The sequence below is a fragment of the Calidris pugnax genome, unplaced genomic scaffold (genome assembly GCF_001431845.1).
Source record: "Calidris pugnax isolate Ruff unplaced genomic scaffold, ASM143184v1 scaffold44, whole genome shotgun sequence".
In the NCBI taxonomy this organism is placed as follows: domain Eukaryota; kingdom Metazoa; phylum Chordata; class Aves; order Charadriiformes; family Scolopacidae; genus Calidris; species Calidris pugnax.
In genome coordinates this window covers 3,049,397-3,069,452 of record NW_015094506.1, presented here as the reverse complement: position 1 = coordinate 3,069,452, position 20,056 = coordinate 3,049,397, and the positions used below count along the sequence as shown (strand labels likewise).

At 50.5% G+C, this 20,056-nt stretch overlaps 1 protein-coding gene across 7 annotated transcripts; it reads right to left on the bottom strand.

Moving 5' to 3' along the window:
• Positions 1-1,270: 1,270 nt before the first annotated feature.
• On the bottom strand, positions 1,271-14,067 carry KCTD17 (potassium channel tetramerization domain containing 17). 7 transcript variants are annotated; one of them, XM_014964073.1, is made up of 7 exons: positions 8,379-8,861; positions 7,670-7,778; positions 5,808-5,899; positions 4,772-4,867; positions 4,272-4,397; positions 2,937-3,009; positions 1,271-2,016 (listed from the first exon to the last, which is right to left on the bottom strand). In XM_014964073.1, exons 1-6 carry the CDS (start codon positions 8,583-8,585, stop codon positions 2,959-2,961), a joined length of 681 nt encoding a protein of 226 aa, XP_014819559.1. In that variant the 5' UTR covers positions 8,586-8,861; the 3' UTR covers positions 1,271-2,016; positions 2,937-2,958. The 7 variants fall into 7 exon arrangements, with proteins under 7 accessions (XP_014819559.1, XP_014819560.1, XP_014819556.1 ...); XM_014964074.1 differs by having other exon boundaries at positions 2,941-3,009; XM_014964070.1 differs by lacking the exons at positions 2,937-3,009; positions 7,670-7,778; positions 8,379-8,861 and adding exons at positions 12,863-12,971; positions 13,585-14,067 and having other exon boundaries at positions 1,271-2,822.
• Between the last annotated feature and the right edge of the window lie 5,989 nt (positions 14,068-20,056).

The window sequence follows — 20,056 nt, the reverse complement described above, 5'->3', positions numbered from 1 at the left end:
TACACAGCAGGACCCATAGCCCCCTGGACCAACACAAGAGTGAAATGCAATCATGTAATGGGGATCTCTTTTGAGCAAGGGAAAAAAAAAAAAAAAAAAAAAGGCTGCCATGGGGACTGTAGAGAAAAGCAGGCAGACCCTCTTCCCCCTCAGAGCTTCCCAGGGAGCATCCCAAGGTGGTTTTAGGCCATCCATCCAAAAGAGTAGGTGGGGGGACAATGACATGTCACACAGTAACTGTCCCAAGTTGATGGTTTCTGAGAAAAGGAATAAAGGGAGCTGAACTTTCCATGAACCATGTGATTCAGCCACAATCTTATGCTGGAACATTTGCTGAAAGAAAATGTGACTGATGTAGTTAGAGATTCCAGTAACTGTGAAATCAATCTGCCTCCCTCTTCCTTCCTGCTGCTCGTCCTTCTTCCCCCTTCCCCTCCCATCACTCCTCCTCTTCCATCTCCCTAATTGCTTCTTTTCTTAGCTGGCGTGTGCTGCTCAGCTCAGCCAGGCAACTCTTCACATCTCGCTGACTCCCAGGCACGAGTCCAGCATCACACCCCCAAGCGCGTGTCCTGCCTCCCTGCTGGAGCAGCAGCCAGCCTCCACTGCCGCACTTTCCTCACGGAAAGGCTCTGGACCCTCAGTAAAAACTCTGGAGCAGCCTCCCATCTCCCCTCTCCTCAGCCCTTCCAAATACCTGTAACGTGAGGGACTCTGATCTGCTTCCACCTCCTAACTCAGATGATCCAGGAGGTGAAGGAGAAGGCTTCAGGGCACAGTGCTTAAACAGTGACTGCTATGGGCTTGGTTTTTTTACTGAAGATATATATACACACACACAATGGTCCACTCTCTGGAATCAGAAATAAAATCAATTTGAGGGCTTTTTTGGCTCTAGTTTGCTTTACTCTGTTAAAAATTATCATGGGGCTTCTATCTTTTTGACCAAACTCCAACCCTGGCACTGGCAACTGGAAAAAGTTTATACTTTGCCCTCCCTCTAGACGGTCCCCCAGGGTGCAGTGAGGTCAACACACCACCTAGAAAGGTGGTCCTCGCTTCTTGTTATGATTTAGGGATGCAGGTACCTGCTCTGTAGCCCACCTGCCTGCAGTGAGGGTGCAGCACAGACGCGGTGGGAAGTACCTCCAGCCTCCCGAAGATGGACGCAGCACAGGCAGCTTCTGGTAGCTCCAGGTGATGAATCCAAACTCCTCTTTCTCCAGCTCCCACCCCCTTCTGCCGCTTGAAATGAGAGGTGGCGAGGAGGAACAGACCGTGAATTTTATTCAGGAGTTACAACCTGGTGCCCTCAGACATAGCAGAGAAGCAAACGCCTGGCTCCCTGGGCCAGGGATCTCCTGGCACTAGCAGACATCCATCAGGTGCCAGCGTGTTCCTGGTACCCGGGCAGCACGTTTGTCTCCTCCTCACTCTGCCGACACAGGGATGTTTTGGGGGGAGAAGGCGGGAGGCACCAAGGAGCGTGCCAGCCAGCACAGGGACACCCCGCAAGCAGTGCAGGTGGCCCACAAAAGGGCAGTGGCTTTGCATTTGCCCTCTGGCCACAAGCCCAGACCAGCTGCCTGCAAGAGCAAAAGGGTGAGGACTGGTCCCACAGCAGCTGCCACCACCTCGGGGCCCCAGTGGCAACCAGGGTGTTAGGGAAGGGACCGCAGTGGCTGATCGCTGATGTCCCCAGCAGGGGCCACTGTGACATTAAGGAAAGGCATGGCTGCTCGGCATGGCAGGGGGCCTGGGCTCCCACTCCAGCTCCTACAACAGCCCTCCTCCTTGGAGCATCTGCCCTCCTCTAGGGCTGGGGCTCAGCCCTCCTCCGAGCTGCGTTTGTAAAAAAGAAGGGCTGCTTGTGAAAATTGGAAGGGGAGCAGGGAGTGTCACTGGGGGGCAAGGGGCTGCCATACACTGCAGTACAAAAATAAAGATATAAACCAGAAATTAAAAGGCCGGAGTGGAGTGTTAGGATCACATCCTCAGACCTCTGGCTTGTAACAGCTAGAGAAGGAGAGAGAAAGAGAGAAACAAAATCAACAGCAGGAAAAAAAAAGCGATTTGAGTGTGGAAGGGAGGGTAAAAAACAGGAAAATGGGAATGACAGCAGAAATGAGAACAGAAGAAAAAGAAAAAAGTTGAGGACTGAGTGTGGGAGAACAGAGAAAAAGGAAGGAAAAGCCTGCGTGATTAACATACAGTGACTTTTAAGAAAATAGCACTCGGGTCTCACAGCCACGGACAAGGAGGCTCTTGAACAGAGAAAGAGAGAAATGTCAGCCAGCTAACAAGTGCTCTCCACCAGGATGGAGAGTTGCACTGAGCATCTCTGGTTTAACAAGAGCCCCACAGTTTCCCTGCTCCTAAAGCGCTCTGTACCCAGCCCCAGGCACGCCAGCCAGGCAGCCTCCCCGAGCAGCAGGCACAGCACAGGGGCTCATTTCGCACGCAGCTGCGAGAACATCTGGAGTGGGGACCAGCCACGTCCACTTCGTCTTCGCCACCCTCTCCCAGTGCTCTCTCACCCTGGCAGAGGCGGCGGGGGGAAAAGCCCAGGGAAGCGAGAACAGGGAGGGGAAAATAACAGCCTGCTCTCTGCAAACCGCTCTCAGGCTGGCAGGCAAAGGAGCTGCGGGCGGCAGTCTGGAGAAGAGATCTGGCTTGCGTGTCAGGCAGACACGTGGCAGACTTCCCCCCTTCCCCGTGCCACCCCCTGCCTGCTTTGCATTCATTTCCACCCCTCTTCCTTTCTCCCAGCTGCAATCTCTTTTCTGCTGCCAGAGCCTCCGGGTCCGGAGCCGTAGGGCCTGCTTGGTGGGTAAAAGCACACATAGGATGACAATCAGAAAAAACACCTTAGGGATGAGTCAACCTCCCCTCCCCGCCTCCTTCACCTCCCCGAGCTCTACAAACCCCAGCCATACCCACAGGAGGGAAGTGAGTCACTCATGCAGAGCTCAGGCTGGCAGGAGCTGGGAGTGCAGACAGGTAAGGTACCTGCAGAGGAGGAAAAGTGAGGAGCAGAGAGAGACAGGGTCCCGGGCAGGGACCACTCTGAGCCCTGGTGGTGGGCTCAGAGAGAGCAGAGGGAAGGGTGCTGGAGGCTGGGGAGTGGGGCAGGGTGGGAGGTAGGTGACAGTGCTGGGATGGACACGGAGGGGAGCAGCAGGGAGGGTCTGGAGGAAGAAAGAGTTCAGTGCAATCATGAATAGATGGACAGTCTGCAAAGAAAAATATAACTGCAAATAAACCAAACCATTTAAAATACAAAGCAGCAGCCACAGTAACAGCTCTCCCCTCAAAGCTTTATCTCTAGAGAGACTCCAGCTCCTGGAGAGGACTGTGCCCCACACCCCACGCTTGCCCTAGCCCTTCCCTGTTGCTAGCTGTAAGTTCTCACCAGAAAGGTGGATGGGTCTACGCTTGGGGGTTTATTTTTATGATTTTCCTCAAGGATTTGCTGCACCTTTCTCCTCTGCTTCTGCCTCCTCCTCCACCTCCTGCTCTTCCTCCTCCAGGTCCTCCTCTGTGCTCTGTGGCCCAGCATACAGGACAAAGGGAAGAAAGAGTGGAGAAACTTGCAAGATGAGACATGGCAGTTCCTTCTAACACACAAGGGATAAAGCAAAGTTGATGACACTGGAATAAATGGGACCTTTCCCCATGGCCAAGACAGTTCTGAGTCAGGGAGCCAAAGAGACTTGTCTTCCTCTGGAGCATCACCTCAGGGCTACCTAACCCACTTACAAGCACTGTGATCCCACTGCCCAACAACTGCCATCAGTCGCTAGTGCTCCTTCCTGTATCCCAGGTGTCTGCAGGACGTGGTGCACTGCCACACATTTCTGTCCTTCCCTCAAAAGGGGAGCACATGATCTCCTGCCCCTTAGGCTGGAACTCAACAAAAGGAAAGAGGATGCTGCAAAACCTCCCCAGAAATCACATCCTAGCAGCAGGGTGACACACACAGCATGGTCATGAGGAGGCACGAGGGGGATGTTAGGGTAGCATGAGAAATGCCAGGGTCACTTGCTAAAGCCAGTTGCCACACACAGCCAGACACCACCACTCTCAACACAAGCACTCCTCCTTTTGGGCAGTGGGTGTCATGCTATGGTGCTGAACACCAGGACAAACCCCTGTATTTCACCATTGAGGTACCACACAGCCACACTGGAGAGAGGAAAGGAAGATGGAGCAAACAAGAATGAAGGATCTCATAGGCAATGGGAGCAAGGCCACAGCAAAGTAGGTCTCACCTTGGCTTTGAGGCTGGGCTCACAGCTCAAGCCATTGGAGGAGTTGTACAGCTCTTTGGAGACCACGCACAGGAACTCTGTCTGATCCTCATTCCCATAGTTATAGGATGAGCCAATGTTCACAAGCTAGAAAAGACAAGAGCAAGAATCACAAATGCACGTTACTGCAAACATCCACTTCACCTGGGAAGCAAGGCAGAAAGCCCATCATGCAGCACAGAGTTCAATCCCTACCCTCAATAGAAGGCCTCATATCTAAGGCTAAGGAGGCAGCACAGAGAACCAGGAGAGGAGTCAGCCAGGATGCAAAACATCTTAACCTCACACAGCATCCTCTAAACTTCTAGAGAAGGGGCAAGAGAGAGCCAGTGTGACAGCACCATCAATGGCTGACCCAATATTCTCAGAGTGGGAAGGTGACTTGCCTGGGGACTATATAGTATCCATGATCTCTTCCCCAAAAGACAACTCCTGCCCAGCCTCTTCTACCCTTTCCATACCTGCTCAAAGCGCCATCCATCTGACATAGTGGAAACCATCTGAGTGAGCTCTTCTTCCTGGCACTGTAGCACACGGTAGACATGCTTAGGAGGCACCTGACAGCAAAATTGTAGAGCGTGTTGACAGTGGTCAGATGCTAAAGGCTGTTGCCCTCCTGAAGAAAGAAGTGGTAGTACCCCTCCTTGACAGACCTGTCCTCTTCCCTGTGACCCAGGCTAAAGGGAATTGAAAGTGGGAACCACAATATACATTTCTACTATGGTATTATGGGGAGTAAGAACAGTGGTATCTCTTCTGGAGAGAAGGAACTGAGCTGAAAGTTTCCTGTCTTGTTCCCAGAAGATATTGGGCTCTTTCAATGGGGAATTTGCATTTGTCATTACAAAGTCATTTATGCAAATGCCACAAATGCTGATGGGGTTTTGTGAGTGCAAAGTGACTCTGTTGCTGGAGGCTTACAACCTGAGGTAGAGACAATAAAAAGTGAGATATCAGCCAACACTCCCAGAAGACAGATTTTTAAAAGGTTATTGGTCAAGACAAGGTGTGATTGTGCTACAGGATTGATTCCTTGTGCCTCATTGTCTTCCACAGATGTCTCTTCACCCATTCCTTCCAGGTTTGTCTACAGACATCCTCATGCTCTTCACTGTGGCTACACTCCCAGGACTCCCCACACCAGAGCCCTCCTTCCCACACCTCCGCTCTCCTCACAAACATTGTTCCATATCCCACAGCAACCAGCTGCCTTCTTCCAAAAGCTAGAGGAGTTGACTTGGTTTCAGGGGCTACATCCAACATTACTTTTGGAGACACAAAACAAGCCTGTAACTTGTTTATATAACTAAAATGACAGTAGCCTGTCCCCTGCAAGACTTTGCTATGTAGACATTAGCACATAAACTCCAATTAGTTGCTTCTTTCCATTCCTTGCTGCTTCTCCCAAGTCTGCCCTCCCTCTAGACTCACTTCTCCTTTTCCACATTTCCTCCTTCGCCCACCGCACTCTATCTTCCTTGCCATTTCTTTCCATACCTGAGTTACTGTGTAGTCCTTCTCCTCCAGTCGATCCTTGATTATTTGGATTAAAGGACCAATGTTATAGAACTCAGCTTCTTCTAGGACCCCTAAGAAAGAAAGACAGAAGGACCATAAAGACAGAAAGTTAATAGCCTGTCTTTGTTTTCTGGCTTGCAAAATATCAATTCTGAGCTTCCCAAGCTCCATAGGGAGAAATGACACTGCAGCCTCACTTTTTAAACAGGTGTCTGTTGCTTTAAACTCTTACTGCGGAGAACAGAATCCTGGCTCTCTGCATTGCATTTCTAATATTCACCCTGATTTCCTTATGCTGCCTGCTAGTACAGAAACAGGCTTGTGCTGAGGACTGCTAATACCTTTCCCAGGTAACTGGCTAAGGAGAATAAACGTAGGCTCCAGCCTCTCTCAAAGACCAACAGTTACCTACGACCTTGTTCAGGCCCTCTTCTTAAGAACCACAGAACCACAACTTGGTCTGAGCTTGTCACCAAAAGACCCTAGAAAATAACAGCTTTCCTCCTGGGCCAGTTGGAGTTGCACCCACCTTGCAGCCCCATATGATTTCAGATGATCTTTGGCTCTCTCCCCCGTGCTTCCCCTCAAAGCAGGTAAACAGAGAAGTGTTTTGGTTTTTTCTCTATGGTATCTGCACCCATCACCTCTCTTAAGATTCACCTGTTTGCTAACAGGCCTTCAGGGAAAGGGAGGCTGGTTCCCAGAGGGTCGGTGAGGGAAAGGTGGCTAGGAGCCAACACTCACGTGTCCCCAGGGCAGCACATAGACAATGCAGGTGGGGAGATTGATTCTTCACTACCTGACACTACCCAGACCTCTTCCGAATCCCTCATTCAGCTGTGAATCATCTAATGGGTTAGTTTTATGCCAGCCTGAGTGTCTGCAGCAGGATCAAAAGACAACGTTAAGCTACAAATGGAATTCCTGTTCATGCTTCAGATTTGACGTTAAAACCTGTGGAAGAACCCTGTCTGACCTCAGGATTACAAGAAATGTGAAGTAGGAAACACCTCAGAATTGTGTTTATCACAATTCTGTACCATTGCTTACATATATTTTTGGAATTATAACTCATAAGACAGTTCTGAAGAAAACTTTCCTTGCATTAGGTAGAAATATGTAAGAGAGAAAGGCAAGAAGACTAATGAACATGCAGAAACTGTGCTTGGCAAGGGCTGGAGAGCACAGCCTGTCTTTGGAATTGGCTCCTTGCTAGACTCTAGCATCCAAAAAATAACGAGGCATTGGGGACTTCTGGCTGGTAACACCACGATGTTACTGAGTTATCCTATTGGACCCTCTGTCAACCTCAAATGAGGGATTGGTTTGTCTGGCTTACTGCACAGAAATTACTGCAGGTCATAACCCACCAGCGCATTAGCAGCATACATTGCATATCACTGATTAATGATGGTCTTTATTAGAGTCAGTAAAAGAGATGAACTTGATTTTGTTTGGTCTTCTGGGTTTTCATTCCTAATTAGAAACACTCAGTCATTAACAGAAAACTCAGTCCCAGAGCCTGGTTAAAAGTAGATCAGGAACAAGTAATAAAATGATTTATTGAAGCTAAGAGATCTTGCCTACTTCCATCTTGGTGACATCTCTGTTGATCAAACAGTCGTGAAGCCACAACACCTGTAGGGTACCTGCCTCACCTACTCCAAACCCCTTTAGTAAAGGAAATATGGGTATGCTTTCCAAGACCTGCAGGAATAGCCCTCTCAAATTCCCCATCAAATTCTAGAAGGGGAATCAGAGACAAGGTTAACAAGAAGTCCTATTGCATTCTGGATACAGCAGTGGTGTTAAGTGGGAAGTTTCTGAGCTCCGAGACTCACCCTCTTCAGCCATATCTTTATCCAGGACCAGCTTCCCATGACGGAGGAAATTCAGGATGGCTCCAAAGTAGGTGGGGTCCCGGTCTATTAGGTATGCACCAGTCTCATCCTAGCAACAGAGATAGACCACGAGGAGAAAAACCCCATGGGAAACTTGTAACCAACCCTCAAATCCTCCAGACTACACTAAGCAAAAACGTCCACTATTTCTAAGACTCCTTGGAAACCATGGGCCCCTGAGAGTCCCTAGCCAAGTCAGCCCAACTTGGATTTTAACTCCTGTATTGGTATGCTCAGTGTGCCCATCACACCATGGACCAACACAGCTGAGAAAGCCCAAAAAATAGGCCTCAGTCTCCTCCTGCAACTGTGCCAGGCGTGAGAGAGCAGAGAGTCCCCTTATAGGGGACAAGGCTGAGTCAGGCAGACCCAGCTGGGAGGTAGACCCAAGGGATATGGGGTGAGAGAGAGGTGGGTGGGATGAACAGGGGCAGAGGGGAGATGGCTTCTCTTTTCCCCAGCTCGGGAAGACAGGTGCCAGGCTACAACACAGCAAGGTGGGATCCAGCAAGGGGAAAACCCTTCACGGGAGAAGGAGATGGCATCTTTTCACTCAGTCGTTCCTGCAAGCAGTCGGGGTCTGGCTCCATCACCCCTGCATCCCTCCCCCGTGCTGGGTGGGGGGGTCAGGGTGATGGAGGCACCTTACCCGGTCCGACTGCAGCTCCTCGCCCTGGCACAAGCGACACAGGAAAGATTTCTGCTCCCGGCACAGCGTCTGCCTGGTGGTGAGGAAGACGGTGCCCCCCACATTGAGCTTCACCCACTTGGCCTGGGTGCCAGCGGGCTGCGGGATGCCCCGGGTACGGCGTAGCCCCGCGGCACCCTGCATCTCCTCCCCGCCCTCCATCCTCATCCTCACCCCGTTCCCCGCCGGCGTGCAGGGACTGCCGCAGGTGCTGCTTGCCGGGGAATGCCGGGATTTGTAGTTTATCTGCCTTTTCCCTCCGCAGCAGCCGTGTTTCCCGGGGGCCAAAGTCCTCCCTGGGACCGCCAAGAGGGTCCCGAGGGGAGGAAGGATGCTCTGTGCTGGAGGATACCAGGAGTGGGCAAAACCAGAGCTCCGCAGCGCTGACCTCCCTGCCTTCTCCCCTCTTCCCTCTTCCCCTAAACCAAGGGCCGGGCAGCACTTCGGAGGTGCAGGGCGTTATGCAAAAAACGTCGGCATTTATTTCCACGGACATCCTCTCCGGCTCATTAAAAGGTTCTGGGAACTGTAGTTTGCAGGGACATGCACAAAAGGGTGCTGGGAAGTGTAGTTTTCCCAGCTCCCCCCACCCCTGCAGAAGAGGATGCTGTCGTGAAGGGGGCTGCTCTGTACCGCATGAGAACCCCTGCGGCTGGTGGTTCGCCTGCTTCCAGCCCTGGATCTTGCCTGTAAGCTTCCTCGGAGTCAGGAAGAACAACCTGCTCCCTGGCAGTCAGCAGATGAAGCCCATCAGAGCTGTGCTCCCCAGCTTTCCCTTCAGGAGAGCCATTACCCCAGGCTCACAGCTCGGCGCTGCATCAGTTGCCACACTGTTCTTGCTACAAAACGTGCAGACAAGTTGCCTTCTTGCTAACATGTGTAGGGACACTTCTGGGAACTGTATCCTGGATCTGCATGAAGCGCTGGCAGGAGGCAGGAAGAATTTTTTCTTCCAGCTCAGAAGACTCGCTGACTCAGCAAACTCCCCCCCTCTGCTGCCTGAACAGCACAAACCATGCCAGAGAGAGAACCCCTGCGTCCTTCCCCCCTGCTCCTGCCATCCCTGTTTGTGTCTGGACAAGAGAGGGCTCAGATTTTAACTCAGTGTGGAGTTTTACCTCTGCCCCAGGCACAAATCACCCGGCGAAGCCGATGGGCCAATGCTGCCGTGCAGAATCCAGCCCTGCCTCTGCCACTCGCTCCTGCCAGGCTGAGCCTGCAGCTCAGCTGCTCATGCCCCAGGGGACTCTGTTCAAATGCACTCCTTGGCACAGACACAACCTCAACAAGCTCTCTCTACAGCAACTCTGCTTTTCCCACTCCCACCTAAGCACAGCCCCGCTTGCCAGCAGCTCGGGCGCATTAGGAATGGAAACACAAGGCTGATGTTTCACCTGAACGTGGCCCAAAGCCTTCCTTCACCTAAGTAACTTTCTGGCTCTTCCTTGCCTGGGGGATGCAGCAGTGCAGAGACATCGTGGTGCCTTGCAGACACTTTACTGCTCTTGCACTGAGATCTTTTGTGTCTTTTGAGGTAGGGGTTTATTGGAGGAAGAGGGTCGATACAAAGAAAGATTATGTTTTACTCATATTCCTTTCTTTTTTTGTCCTTCCCTCTTTTCTTTTACTTACAAATTCCTCCCTTTTGTCACTGCAGGGCAGGAAGGCAGCATCACCCTTCCCCCAAATCACCCAGGACTTCCTTGTCAAAGACAGTGTAACTGTGTACTTTGCTCCTTCTGAGAAGGAGTGCAAAGGGGAGGAGGGGGAGGGAGGGTAACACGGAAAAGGTTTCGAGATTGCTGACCTCCAACTAATTTAAGCACAGCAGTAATTCAGCTGCTGCAGGCTGTAAATTCAAATAGCTCTGGATCTCTTTTAATTCACACCAGAAGCTGGCCAGCACTAGAGTGATCAATAATAGAGAGAGGATGAAAAATTATTTTTTGCCTACCTGTATGGAGCAGGCTTTGGCCCAAATTACTGCCCAGCCCTTGAACCTGTCTCCACTGAGCAGTGTTGTGCATCAAAGATGCTCAAACTAATACTGTCCTGAGCTGAAACATCACAGAGAGCCACGCAGCTCAGGGCTGAGGGACTGTTGCCCTCCTGCTTCTGGCTCCCAGTCAAACCATGGCAAATCTGAGAGCTCTGCCCTGTGCTCTGGTGTGCAAGGGGTGCAGGACCCTGTCTGCACCGGCCACAGTGCAGAATTAGGAATTCACAAGCAGAGAATTAGGGCGAGGAGTGTGGCACTCTGATATGAACGCGGTAGTTGGGTGGCAGCCCATAGCTCCTTATCTCCCCCTCCACGAAATCTGCCCTGCCTTAGTTTTCTTCCTCCTTCTCTCAGGGGTTCGCCCCGTCTCCCTCTCCTCCTCTCACAGCCACTCAGCCTCTCGCTCTTTTTTAGGTCCAATCTCTTATTTTTGAAAACTTCCTCCCCAATCTCTCCCACGCCAACGCTGCTCACAGGTCAGGGATGGTCTCTATTCAGAGCACACCTTCTTCCATCAACACCAGCCTCCACTGGTGGCCAGCACTTCAAGCCTTGCTCACCCCAGGGTCGGGGTGAAACGGTTAGTTGGCAAATCTAAAGAGTTATACTAGGAATAAGGAAAGAGGTCAAGGTACACCACTCCCATCCCCTGAGCCTTCTTTTCCGCAATGCACAGCATGCACTTCACTGAAAAACCCCCAGGCCAGGGTGTTCCCCATAGTTCATGAAAATGCTCTTTGGGAAGAATTCAGTCCAGGGTGAGTTACCAATTGAAATGCTGAAGTGTGGGTGGTGTGGGCTAAATACAGGCCTGATTTGCACACCAGCACACCAACACCAGACATGGGTCTGAGATGCAACTAGCATGCCCTTGTTAAGGCCCATTAAAATTAAGCAAGAGAACAGAGGGGAAATAAATTTAAATAATCAATCTGTTCCTCCCGCTTTGATGATTACTATACATGAAACACATGCACAGAAACAGAGAGACAGGAGCAAGTAAGAGTTTACAACGCCACACAGCCCAGCTGAGTACCCAGTAGAACCACAGAACCACAACTTGGTCTGAGCTTGTCACCAAAAGACCCTAGAAAATAACAGCTTTCCTCCTGGGCCAGTTGGAGTTGCACCCACCTTGCAGCCCCATATGATTTCAGATGATCTTTGGCTCTCTCCCCCGTGCTTCCCCTCAAAGCAGGTAAACAGAGAAGTGTTTTGGTTTTTTCTCTATGGTATCTGCACCCATCACCTCTCTTAAGATTCACCTGTTTGCTAACAGGCCTTCAGGGAAAGGGAGGCTGGTTCCCAGAGGGTCGGTGAGGGAAAGGTGGCTAGGAGCCAACACTCACGTGTCCCCAGGGCAGCACATAGACAATGCAGGTGGGGAGATTGATTCTTCACTACCTGACACTACCCAGACCTCTTCCGAATCCCTCATTCAGCTGTGAATCATCTAATGGGTTAGTTTTATGCCAGCCTGAGTGTCTGCAGCAGGATCAAAAGACAACGTTAAGCTACAAATGGAATTCCTGTTCATGCTTCAGATTTGACGTTAAAACCTGTGGAAGAACCCTGTCTGACCTCAGGATTACAAGAAATGTGAAGTAGGAAACACCTCAGAATTGTGTTTATCACAATTCTGTACCATTGCTTACATATATTTTTGGAATTATAACTCATAAGACAGTTCTGAAGAAAACTTTCCTTGCATTAGGTAGAAATATGTAAGAGAGAAAGGCAAGAAGACTAATGAACATGCAGAAACTGTGCTTGGCAAGGGCTGGAGAGCACAGCCTGTCTTTGGAATTGGCTCCTTGCTAGACTCTAGCATCCAAAAAATAACGAGGCATTGGGGACTTCTGGCTGGTAACACCACGATGTTACTGAGTTATCCTATTGGACCCTCTGTCAACCTCAAATGAGGGATTGGTTTGTCTGGCTTGCTGCACAGAAATTACTGCAGGTCATAACCCACCAGCGCATTAGCAGCATACATTGCATATCACTGATTAATGATGGTCTTTATTAGAGTCAGTAAAAGAGATGAACTTGATTTTGTTTGGTCTTCTGGGTTTTCATTCCTAATTAGAAACACTCAGTCATTAACAGAAAACTCAGTCCCAGAGCCTGGTTAAAAGTAGATCAGGAACAAGTAATAAAATGATTTATTGAAGCTAAGAGATCTTGCCTACTTCCATCTTGGTGACATCTCTGTTGATCAAACAGTCGTGAAGCCACAACACCTGTAGGGTGCCTTCCTCACCTACTCCAAACCCCTTTAGTAAAGGGAATATGTGTATGCTTTCCCAGACCTGCAGGAATAGCCCTCTCAAATTCCCCATCAAATTCTAGAAGGAGAATCAGAGACAAGGTTAACAAGAAGTCCTATTGCATTCTGGATACAGCAGTGGTGTTAAGTGGGAAGTTTCTGAGCTCCAAGACTCACCCTCTTCAGCCATATCTTTATCCAGGACCAGCTTCCCATGACGGAGGAAATTCAGGATGGGTCCAAAGTAAGTGGGGTCCCGGTCTATTAGGTATGCACCAGTCTCATCCTAGCAACAGAGATAGACCACGAGGAGAAAAACCCCATGGGAAACTTGTAACCAACCCTCAAATCCTCCAGACTACAAGAAAACACTAACCTAAGCAAAAACGTCCACTATTTCTAAGACTCCTTGGAAACCATGGGCCCCTGAGAGTCCCTAGCCAAGTCAGCCCAACTTGGATTTTAACTCCTGTATTGGTATGCTCAGTGTGCCCACCTCAGCATGGACCAACCCAGCTGAGAAAGCCCAAAAAATAGGCCTCAGTCTCCTCCTGCAACTGTGCCAGGTGTGAGAGAGCAGAGAGTCCCCTTATAGGAGACAAGGCTGAGTCAGGCAGACCCAGCTGGGAGGTAGACCCAAGGGATATGGGGTGAGAGAGAGGTGGGTGGGATGAACAGGGGCAGAGGGGAGATGGCTTCTCTTTTCCCCAGCTCGGGAAGACAGGTGCCAGGCTACAACACAGCAAGGTGGGATCCAGCAAGGGGAAAACCCTTCACGGGAGAAGGAGATGGCATCTTTTCACTCAGTCGTTCCTGCAAGCGGTCGGGGTCTGGCTCCATCACCCCTGCATCCCTCCCCCGTGCTGGGTGGGGGGGTCAGGGTGATGGAGGCACCTTACCCGGTCCGACTGCAGCTCCTCGCCCTGGCACAAGCGACACAGGAAAGATTTCTGCTCCCGGCACAGCGTCTGCCTGGTGGTGAGGAAGACGGTGCCCCCCACATTGAGCTTCACCCACTTGGCCTGGGTGCCAGCGGGCTGCGGGATGCCCCGGGTACGGCGTAGCCCCGCGGCACCCTGCATCTCCTCCCCGCCCTCCATCCTCATCCTCACCCCGTTCCCCGCCGGCGTGCAGGGACTGCCGCAGGTGCTGCTTGCCGGGGAATGCCGGGATTTGTAGTTTATCTGCCTTTTCCCTCCGCAGCAGCCGTGTTTCCCGGGGGCCAAAGTCCTCCCTGGGACCGCCAAGAGGGTCCCGAGGGGAGGAAGGATGCTCTGTGCTGGAGGATACCAGGAGTGGGCAAAACCAGAGCTCCGCAGCGCTGACCTCCCTGCCTTCTCCCCTCTTCCCTCTTCCCCTAAACCAAGGGCCGGGCAGCACTTCGGAGGTGCAGGGCGTTATGCAAAAAACGTCGGCATTTATTTCCACGGACATCCTCTCCGGCTCATTAAAAGGTTCTGGGAACTGTAGTTTGCAGGGACATGCACAAAAGGGTGCTGGGAAGTGTAGTTTTCCCAGCTCCCCCCACCCCTGCAGAAGAGGATGCTGTCGTGAAGGGGGCTGCTCTGTACCGCATGAGAACCCCTGCGGCTGGTGGTTCGCCTGCTTCCAGCCCTGGATCTTGCCTGTAAGCTTCCTCGGAGTCAGGAAGAACAACCTGCTCCCTGGCAGTCAGCAGATGAAGCCCATCAGAGCTGTGCTCCCCAGCTTTCCCTTCAGGAGAGCCATTACCCCAGGCTCACAGCTCGGCGCTGCATCAGTTGCCACACTGTTCTTGCTACAAAACGTGCAGACAAGTTGCCTTCTTGCTAACATGTGTAGGGACACTTCTGGGAACTGTATCCTGGATCTGCATGAAGCGCTGGCAGGAGGCAGGAAGAATTTTTTCTTCCAGCTCAGAAGACTCGCTGACTCAGCAAACTCCCCCCCTCTGCTGCCTGAACAGCACAAACCATGCCAGAGAGAGAACCCCTGCGTCCTTCCCCCCTGCTCCTGCCATCCCTGTTTGTGTCTGGACAAGAGAGGGCTCAGATTTTAACTCAGTGTGGAGTTTTACCTCTGCCCCAGGCACAAATCACCCGGCGAAGCCGATGGGCCAATGCTGCCGTGCAGAATCCAGCCCTGCCTCTGCCACTCGCTCCTGCCAGGCTGAGCCTGCAGCTCAGCTGCTCATGCCCCAGGGGACTCTGTTCAAATGCACTCCTTGGCACAGACACAACCTCAACAAGCTCTCTCTACAGCAACTCTGCTTTTCCCACTCCCACCTAAGCACAGCCCCGCTTGCCAGCAGCTCGGGCGCATTAGGAATGGAAACACAAGGCTGATGTTTCACCTGAACGTGGCCCAAAGCCTTCCTTCACCTAAGTAACTTTCTGGCTCTTCCTTGCCTGGGGGATGCAGCAGTGCAGAGACATCGTGGTGCCTTGCAGACACTTTACTGCTCTTGCACTGAGATCTTTTGTGTCTTTTGAGGTAGGGGTTTATTGGAGGAAGAGGGTCGATACAAAGAAAGATTATGTTTTACTCATATTCCTTTCTTTTTTTGTCCTTCCCTCTTTTCTTTTACTTACAAATTCCTCCCTTTTGTCACTGCAGGGCAGGAAGGCAGCATCACCCTTCCCCCAAATCACCCAGGACTTCCTTGTCAAAGACAGTGTAACTGTGTACTTTGCTCCTTCTGAGAAGGAGTGCAAAGGGGAGGAGGGGGAGGGAGGGTAACACGGAAAAGGTTTCGAGATTGCTGACCTCCAACTAATTTAAGCACAGCAGTAATTCAGCTGCTGCAGGCTGTAAATTCAAATAGCTCTGGATCTCTTTTAATTCACACCAGAAGCTGGCCAGCACTAGAGTGATCAATAATAGAGAGAGGATGAAAAATTATTTTTTGCCTACCTGTATGGAGCAGGCTTTGGCCCAAATTACTGCCCAGCCCTTGAACCTGTCTCCACTGAGCAGTGTTGTGCATCAAAGATGCTCAAACTAATACTGTCCTGAGCTGAAACATCACAGAGAGCCACGCAGCTCAGGGCTGAGGGACTGTTGCCCTCCTGCTTCTGGCTCCCAGTCAAACCATGGCAAATCTGAGAGCTCTGCCCTGTGCTCTGGTGTGCAAGGGGTGCAGGACCCTGTCTGCACCGGCCACAGTGCAGAATTAGGAATTCACAAGCAGAGAATTAGGGCGAGGAGTGTGGCACTCTGATATGAACGCGGTAGTTGGGTGGCAGCCCATAGCTCCTTATCTCCCCCTCCACGAAATCTGCCCTGCCTTAGTTTTCTTCCTCCTTCTCTCAGGGGTTCGCCCCGTCTCCCTCTCCTCCTCTCACAGCCACTCAGCCTCTCGCTCTTTTTTAGGTCCAATCTCTTATTTTTGAAAACTTCCTCCCCAATCTCTCCCACGCCAACGCTGCTCACAGGTCAGGGATGGTCTCTATTCAGAGCACACCTTCTTCCATCAACACCAGCCTCCACTGGTGGCCAGCACTTCAAGCCTTGCTCACCCCAGGGTCGGGGTGAAACGGTTAGTTGGCAAATCTAAAGAGTTATACTAGGAATAAGGAAAGAGGTCAAGGTACACCACTCCCATCCCCTGAGCCTTCTTTTCCGCAATGCACAGCATGCACTTCACTGAAAAACCCCCAGGCCAGGGTGTTCCCCATAGTTCATGAAAATGCTCTTTGGGAAGAATTCAGTCCAGGGTGAGTTACCAATTGAAATGCTGAAGTGTGGGTGGTGTGGGCTAAATACAGGCCTGATTTGCACACCAGCACACCAACACCAGACATGGGTCTGAGATGCAACTAGCATGCCCTTGTTAAGGCCCATTAAAATTAAGCAAGAGAACAGAGGGGAAATAAATTTAAATAATCAATCTGTTCCTCCCGCTTTGATGATTACTATACATGAAACACATGCACAGAAACAGAGAGACAGGAGCAAGTAAGAGTTTACAACGCCACACAGCCCAGCTGAGTACCCAGTTAAGTGGTGGGGACAATTTCACAGACAGACTGGGGTAGGAAACGCTGGACAGCCACTGGGTAGGTACGTGATGGGGCTGAACAAAAGCTGAGGAGAACAGAACGGGGGGTAAAATGAGAGTCTCCTGGTTCAGCAGCCACAAACCTACACACACTGCAGTGCTCTGTACGTACACTGCAGCCTGACGAGTCAGCTGGGTACGTGGAGTGGGATCCACCACTGAGGTCGCAGAGCTGCTTCTAGGGAATTATTGCACCGTGGAGCATCAGTGGGAGCAGGGACCACTGTGTGTTGGCACAGTGTCACCACTATGTCAGTCTGGGATTAAATTTGCGTGATCATTTAGATAATGAATGCACTCTGGCATGAGGTAACCAGAGAAGAAACTGTCTCCTCTCTCTTCTCTTCAGGAAACGCGGTGGGGAGGACAAGTAATACCCTGACATCTGCCATTGAGCCAACAGTGAAATGGGCGAAGAAAACGTCCCACAAAGGACAGGGGGGTGGGAGGAAGACTGTTCACTTGTAGCCAGCAGAGCCCAGCTTGACTGCCAGCTGAGTCAGGTGTATTGGAGATGGAAAAGAAAGGTCCCATGGCGTGCAGGTGAGCTAAACTTTCTCCAGTTCCTTGTGCTTGGTGTGGTTTGTGAGCAATGTACCTGCATGAAGCCTGCGTGTGTACATGCATTGTTTGGCACCTCTGCTGGAAAAGTGCTGGGAGGAGGAGAGAAAACAGTCACGTAGCACCTGGCTGTGAGCTGTGACCAGGAGAGATGGGAGGAACAAGAAAAGCCCCTGCAGTTAACAGCGATTACCACGGCTTATACAGTGGTCATTAGCGGGAAGGGACAGCAGTGCTGGCAAAAAAAGGGCTGCTTTGGGATTTGGGATAGTTTGCAGGGGAACAAAAGGTTTGCTGGGAAATGAATGAAGTGTGAAACAGCCCAACCTGGCTGCTAGGCAGCAATAGGGAAGGAAAAGGAAGGCAGGTGATGAAGGTCATTTGAGGGACTGTGGGACTTCTGTTGGAGAACCGTTGACCAGAGTGTTTTCACAGAGTCCAGAACTGCTTCAGGCAAAAGTGTTACATGTATTAAAACAGACCAATACAGAGTTTACATGCTGGCCTGGGATTTTCAAATTTATACAGAGAGCTGTAAAAGCTCCAGTCTCAAGTTAGCCACAAGTCAATGTGACCCTCTTCCTACATCAGGGCTGTTTTTTAGGCTGTTTTGGCCATCATGAGCCTTATCCCATGAAAGATATGCTATTCCCCTTTCCCTGGGGCAAATTTTCCATGGGAGACTCATGAACATTAGTGATTTGCATTCACATCCATCTCTCTCATTCCTAGTTTCCAGTTCTCAAAGGAAACCCACCCCCTGAGTCAGGGACATAAAGATCTGCAGAACATTTATAGTCCTAGTGCAAGTCCCCTCAGCTGTTCCATATGTCCAGTGGCATCTGTTATGGCTCAAAATAGGTTTTTGCAGTCTCCAGGCTTTGAAAACATTGTCTCGGTCTCCACAGTGTTCCCAGGGCTTTGCCTGCAGCGTGAGAACAGATCTCAACTAAAAGGAGAGTATCAAAAGACACTCTTGGACAGATTTTTGATACATGATGTAACAGGGCATACCCCAGAAAGGCAAAGTATCTTGTTGCAGGAAGTTCTCAGTTTCTCCTCTGTGGGGGAATCAAAGCAAAGCTAAGCATCTGGTAAAAGATTTGTCAAAGGCCAGGAACCTGAAGAACCACTGAGATTTTGTGGTTCAAAACCCAGCTGGGAGAAGGGCAGTTGAGTATTGCCAATCTTGGCACACATACCAGAGAAGGGCAAGGGCCCTGCTAGATGTCATCAAACCAAATCAAGTCAAAATGTAGAGCAAGGGGAGAGGGAAATCTGTCACTTAGTTTGCAATCTCCAGGTGGATGGCTGGGCTGCACCAGACACCTCCCCGCGACACACAGGACAGAGGAAAGCAGCTCAGACTCAAGAGGAAGCAGAGAGATTCAGAGACTCTGGGGTCAGTGAGAAAAAAGAAACACTGCGCTCAAGCAGCATCGCCAAATGTCCTGGAAGAACAAGAACAAAAGCCAGTGCCCTGCATCTACTGGAAATTGTATTAACAAAGTCTGAAAGAATATGCCAATTTTCTCTACCCAAGTTTTCCTGGAGAAACAGAGCAGGCACAGCACTCCTGTTTATCTATTTGTACATAGGGGCCTGGCCATATATTCACAAAATCGGCCTCACCTCCCAGCCACACCCAGGGTGTGAAACCTTAATGACCCACCACGTGAAAGCCTCTTAGCTTGGCTGATGGTGGGAGAAGTGAGAAATCCGTAACCTAAAAGATGTCACAAGCTAGACCCTGCTGTAAGATCCCATACTAGGCAACACTGCCTGTACAAGAATCTTTATGTTAAAGTGTCTTAAAAGCAGCACCCTTGTTGCTCGGATTGGGAGGCCCCAGTGCTCATCCTTTTGCTTTCGTGTCAACACCATACTTCAGCTTAAAAAGTTGCTGTTGTTTTTTAAGTGCTCTCAGTTACAGACTGCAATCAGATGTCCTGCATGACAGGCTGATTAGTTCTTCCCTTTCCCCTGCAGGAAAGAGTTGCTAGAAAATTACCCTACTTGGGATAAAGCAAGGTGTTGCTACCAGCCTCTAAAAACACAGTGATTACCTGGGTGGGGAAATTCATACAGCATGGGCGCAGAAGACCTTTCCCTAGCAGGAAAGAGAAGTGAATTAATTAAACCATCAATTATATCTAGAACTGAAAGCCTTAGCAATTTGCAGGACACGCTATAACCCAACAAGGAAGCCCTTTTGGGAAGTCTAAGCCCAAAGAACTAAATGGAAGCTGGCAAATATAAAGGTTATTTTATCCAGATCTGTATCTTGCACTGTGTACAAAAGGGTCACTCATTTCAAATCCCAGCATACTCCCTATACTCAGCACTTGCTGTAATGCCAGCCCCAAGTCCCTGAAGGGCCAGGTGGTTAGACCAATATAAGTAGTGAAATTGAATGCTTTCAGTCACTGGAAATGGGTGGAAAGAAAGGTCAGGCTGGGTGGGTGGGTGGAGAGGACACAGGAAGGTATCACCTGGACAGTGAAACTCTTAGTTCCACAGAAGGCAAGCAGAAAAAGAGGTTGCGTGCACGAAAACCAAGCCCAGGAAGAAGCCAGGGCTCAGCCAACAGAGGCCCAAGGAAATGCAAAGAATAACCATTCTCCAAAAGGAAAGGATACAGCCCTCACATTCAGTGGCTAGGAGGGATGCCACAAATCTGTGATCATAAGCATCCACAGCATCCCCTAGAAAGCACAACCCCATGACCCTCAGATGTCCACTGGAACCTGTTGCTGCAAGCTGAAGAACAG

Bases quoted from the DNA above. Each gene is read 5' to 3' on its own strand.
- KCTD17 (XM_014964070.1), bottom strand. From the start codon at position 13,791: ATGAGGATGGAGGGCGGGGAGGAGATGCAGGGTGCCGCGGGGCTACGC. The intron at 4,868-5,807 runs GTATGGAAAGAA...TTTTGCTGTCAG, and splicing joins AGGACTACACAGTAACTCAG to GTGCCTCCTAAGCATGTCTA. The intron at 4,398-4,771 runs GTATGGAAAGGG...TGTCTTTTCTAG, and splicing joins ATGGATGGCGCTTTGAGCAG to CTTGTGAACATTGGCTCATC.